The 5,439-nt window shown below is 35.2% G+C and overlaps 1 protein-coding gene across 1 annotated transcript; it reads right to left on the minus strand.

Annotated features, from left to right (window-relative positions):
• Positions 1-2,789, minus strand: LOC106776090 (transcription factor DIVARICATA). The gene is made up of 2 exons (XM_014663412.2): positions 1,335-2,789; positions 1-958 (listed from the first exon to the last, which is right to left on the minus strand). The coding sequence occupies exons 1-2, from the start codon at positions 1,760-1,762 to the stop codon at positions 424-426; spliced, it is 963 nt and encodes a 320-aa protein (XP_014518898.1). The 5' UTR covers positions 1,763-2,789; the 3' UTR covers positions 1-423.
• Positions 2,790-5,439: the final 2,650 nt, after the last annotated feature.

Consider the following 5,439-nt stretch of genomic DNA (forward strand, 5'->3'; position numbering starts at 1 on the left):
TAGATTACAGATCTCTCAATTACTTACTATTTTTTTGCCCTTTAAATACAATTTTGCATCAATAGTACTACCCTTCTCTTACATAAATGGCTTGCCATAGTACAAGGGGCCCTTTCTCTTTAAAGTTAACATTTCATTCTAAACTTAGCTTCAAATCCAATATTCTTAAACGAAAAACCAAAGTTTGGTACTTGTTTTTGCCTAGCAGCTCTCACCTTTCACAAATGTAAGGTTGATGAAGAAACAAATTTCAACACCTTCCTTCAAGTTCATATACCAAGAAGGCAATAACTAACTAATAGTCTAATGTAAGGTATTCACATAAAAACATGGCAAAAGGCACAGACACTGTACTAGTGAGTGCACTGAGCAAAAGACACTGTTTCTAGGCATAAATAATTCAACACAACCACCACCACCACATCATGCATGGGAATAGTGCTGGGAGGGCTGCATTTGGAAAACCATGTTTGGTGTTTGAGGTCCTAGGTAAGAAGACTCGTGGAGAGGACTTCTGTGCAGACTTTGGCCCTGCACCTTAAACCCATATGAGTTAAGGCCATAAGGGGAGACAAACACTTGTTCATGTGCAGGATTGAGAGCCATGGCTATTCCTGCATTTGACTGATTACTCCATTGGAAATTCATTCCTGATGAGGCAGCACTGGAAATTGGCTGCTGCTGCTGCTGCTGCTGGTGTGAGAGCATCACAGAATGCTGTGGTGAAGTGGATCTTTTGCTGCTGTCTTCTGAAGAAGTTCTGGTGGTTTCAGTGAGATTCACTGTTGTTATGTCATGGATGCTAGCCCTCCTCTTGTCTTTGCCTCCTGAAAGTTGCCTGATGAAGTACTTCTGCGCGTGACTGGCAACTTGAGTTGGCGTTCGAGTGATCACAAAATTGCGTGAAATGTTTCTCCAATCACCTTTGCCATACTTCTTCAGCCCCAGTAAAAACAACCTGTGGAGAATTTTCACGAAGCATAATCAAGTTCCAAGTTGACACACCCAACATCTGATATAAATAGCACATGAATTTATTTATTTGACCTAACCAACCACCCACAAAGCTTGCCTCGTGAAGGCTACTATAAAGACATTAACACAATTAAGAAATATCCAACTCTTGATAACAAACTAGACAGCATCATAGCTCCTACTCCTAGGTTCACATACAAAGTACATCATAAACTTAACCACATCCATTTTTCTTTTCAGACTAATTCCCATTTTCAATAACTAAATAGTAATATCCTTCATGCGGTATTCCACAGACATACATGGAAATAAAAATTTAAAAGCAATAGTAATAAAGAATAAGCAAGAAGATGACTCACTTGTGTTCCTCTTCAGTCCATGGCACACCTTTCTTCCTTTCCTGCTCAGGAGGTCTGCCAGAGGAAGATCTCTTAGCAGTGAGGCCTTTGAAGCCATCGTAGCCAGGAGTGTTCACCCAGTCTAGGGTGAAGGGTGAGGTGGTGGTACTGTAGCCTGGAATCGGGATCAAGCCAGCTTCTATGTTACAAACATCTGCTTCCAATTCCTTGTACTGCTTCACCACATCCATAACTGTCTTTCCTGGTATCATCTCAGCCACCTTGTGCCACCGATCCGGGGTGTCCTTATCATAAACTGCAAGAGCATTCTCAAACAGCTTGTTCTCTGCAGGGGTCCATTTGGTGTTGGTCCTGTTATCATCCAAAAGCCAATTGGAGCTGTACATGTAAGGCGAGGCAGGAGGGAGGATCTCCATTTCCCACTTCATCACACCAAAGTCACAACACAAGAACACAAAAACTATGGGAGCATCAAGAGCAAGGTTTGAGCAAATTCAAGATGGTTCTTTGGTTTGCTGTGTCTGTGTGTGTTTCTGTGGATTTTACTCGAAAGATTGCACGACTTTATGGGAAGCAGGGTTGATTCAGAGCAGGAGAGAGAGGGAGATATGTGAGAAGCAGAGGTGGAGGTTTTACCACAACACTATGAAGGATAAATCAACAAGCATTTTTTTTTTAAAGGAATCAGAATAGCCTTTTTTTTATGTGTAGGAAAGGAGGCATGCTCTTGAGGAATCTATAAAAGACCCACTTTGTAAAAAAATCAAAGGGAATGCTCCAAATTGAGGTTCAAGATTATTACCTAATTGGTCCAAAGGAAAACCCTAGAACCACTTATGATGAGATCTAAACCCAATGAAGTTCCTCCCAGATACCAAAAACTGGAACTAAGACACAGCAAAATTCCAGCCAAAAAACAAATCCCAACAAAATAAAAATGACAACTTTCAGAGAGGAAAAATCTGACAAGCCTTTCTGCACTTCAATTTGAGTTTACCCCAATTGGGAAAGCAATTAGAAACCAAAGAACAGCAAAAGGGGTGCAGCCTAAGACAATGAATGTACAGACCCAATTAGGAAAGAGCAGAAAGACTCCGAATTTATGAGGGAAGAGGGTGGTGGAAGAAAAAGAAGAAAAGCTTGTTTAGAAAAAAACACAAAACAAAACTGTTTTTTTTTTTTTTCTTTAAATCTTTTTTCTTGATGCTGAGCAAGAAAGAAAAGAGAAAGAAATACTGAAAAGAAACTTGGCACAAAAAAGGAATAGGAGCCCCCCAAATGGAAAAGATGGAAATTATATGGAAGCTGAAAAAGCAAAGTGATTGAAGCTTGAAAGAATGAATCTTAAAACATACTTTGGCACTCTCTCCTTAAAGGGGAAGCACCAAGGGAGAGAGAAGCAAAAAGCAGTGGATGAAGGTGGTGAGCTGTGATTGGTTGCTATGTGTGTGTATGGATCCTGCAACCATATAAAAAGTTCCCTCTTATTATAATACGCACACACCCCTCCTTCTGTGCACTTTTTATTAAAAATAATAATAACAAATTAATTATTTATAAATGCATCATTTACTCCTAATTATTATTTTATTCAGTCGTTTAATTTCTTTTTGTCCTTTTCGTTGACGTTCTACGTGAAACCAGTATTCTTAGTTCATCAAGCTTCGCTATTATGTTGTGTTGCAATGGTCAATGTAACACCCCACTTCCAGATCAATGCTTCCTTCATACCTAGTCTTCGTTTATGGAGTTTTCAGTTTAATTTCATGTAACCGTCTCAAGGTTTTTTTATTCATAATAAATTACATGGTCTAGGAATTTATTGCTAAGCAATATCATTAATGATCTTAATTATAATCATTAATAATCCTAATTACTATTTGCTACTTATGAATTTTTTTCATTTACTACTGATATAACTATAATTTATTGCCATTATATTTGTCGACTAATATCATTTATTGTGTCAAAATAAATTTTGTACTCCTCTTTCCATTTTATTTCATCTTTTGTTTAAGAAAAATAATAAATGAATTAGTAAATAAAATTTTTAAAAAATTCTTTTATTCTTTTTCTATTTTGTTTTTTCTGTACTTATTACATATTTAAATAACTTATTTTTATATTCTTTCTACAACAACAAATAACAATAATGTTTTACCAATAAAAATTAAATATATTTTTACTCTCACAATTTAGTTATAAAATTTAATTTTGTTTATGTCTCAAATTTTAGTAATGTATAAAATTTTTTTAACGTGTTAAATGTAACATTAGTATAAAATTATTAAAATAATAACTATAGATTTCTGACGAAGAAAAACTTATATTTGAAGAGCAAAAGAAATTACTTATGTTGTAATTTCACCCTTAATCTCACACTGAAAAAAACTGGGAAGCTTACATCAATTAAGATTATCATCACAAAAGAGAAAACACACACAAACAAACAAAACAAAAGTAAGGATAAACTAATGATAAAACAAATTTACATGATAAAAATAAAATTTCACCGTACAATTCAATTCACACATAGTAAAACATCTTTCCCATTCACATCAATGACTCAGACTTTGTCAAACCCTATTAGAATATAGTATAAATGTTGAGTCATGGAAAGGTCCAACACTTGTGTGGTGGAACAACTGACCCACTCAAAGCTATCACTCAATGTTAGTCTGTTAAAATACCCTTTGCCATCATGAAGAAAGGCTTCCAGGCTAGGATCTTCTGCTCCTCTCACGACAAGACTCATCACTCTCTAATTGAGCATGGATGATCATTAGAGTGTCAAGATAACTCACATATCGACTTCTTACATTTATACTAACAATATTTCATACGACCCTTAAGAATCCTCCTTAGGACTCTTATACATCTCATTCCATTCAAAACATAAGTTCTAAACATTTCCATAGATCATATAATAAATCAATATATCTTTTCAAACCATACACAGATAAAAGGATTCAAAAACACTTAAGAAAACAGAACCACTCGCCTAGCTAGAGGCAAAACAGACAAAACAGCAAGCATCCCAAGCTAAGCGAGCTGGCTCTCTCAGCCACTACAAGTCTCTGCCAATCACCCCAAATACTCACCCAGTTAGCCAATTATGCTCGTTTAGCAAGAGCCAAAATAGCAAGCTCCCCAAGCTAAGCAAGTTGGCTCACCTAGTCTCTAGAACTCACTGCCAAAGCTCCCCTTCACTCGCTCAGCTAGCCAATTTTGCTTGCCCAGCCAGATTGTATAATTTTACAGCACTAAAATTGCAAAATTAGCACTTCTAGACCATCCATTACCTCTTCTAAACACTTTTACCAATTTTTAACACTCCTAGATTGGATTATAAACTATTTTAAACTTAAACAAAAGTGTATAACTTATCTTAAACTAATAATCAACTATTTATAACAAGATATCAACTCAAAAACCTTTAAATTCTCAACTTAAAGACCAAAATCGCATTCTATCTATTCTAGCTCATTTTTAAGTAACTTAAGGACTCTAACAAGTAAAAAATGACTTACCAATACCATCTAAATTGACCAATTTAACCCAAAACTTATAATTCAAAATCTCACTACTCCAAACCTCTAAAACATACTTAAAACTATTTAAAAACATAACCAATTGTATATTACTCTATTCTAGATCATAAGTTTACCAAATTCTCAACTCAACAAGTCCCAATTAACCATTCAACAAAACCTAAATTACCATATCTCCATTTTAGACCTTTATTACTCCAACTCACTTATTAAGATCCCCATTTTAGACTAAAAACTAAATTCTAACTCAATCAAAACCTTATTTCTCAATGTTACACCAACTTTACACCAAACATATTCCAAAACAGCAACATACATAACATCATCATTCATAACAACATGCATCAATTTATCAAACATACTCATCATACACCATTTTCACTAAAACAATCATCTCAAATCATAACCAAATAAGTATTACCAATTAACAACTATCATTCACACTATTCAATTTAAAACTAAATAAAATACTAGCTTCTTTTACCTTACATCGAAGTTACCAAGCTCTATACACATCAAACATTTGCTTCAAGCTCAAGGAACGCTATAAACGC

Source organism: Vigna radiata, chromosome 10 (assembly GCF_000741045.1).
Source record: "Vigna radiata var. radiata cultivar VC1973A chromosome 10, Vradiata_ver6, whole genome shotgun sequence".
Taxonomy (NCBI): Eukaryota; Viridiplantae; Streptophyta; class Magnoliopsida; order Fabales; family Fabaceae; genus Vigna; species Vigna radiata.

Bases quoted from the DNA above. Each gene is read 5' to 3' on its own strand.
- LOC106776090 (XM_014663412.2), bottom strand. From the start codon at position 1,762: ATGAAGTGGGAAATGGAGATCCTCCCTCCTGCCTCGCCTTACATGTAC. The intron at 959-1,334 runs GTGAGTCATCTT...AATTCTCCACAG, and splicing joins TGGACTGAAGAGGAACACAA to GTTGTTTTTACTGGGGCTGA.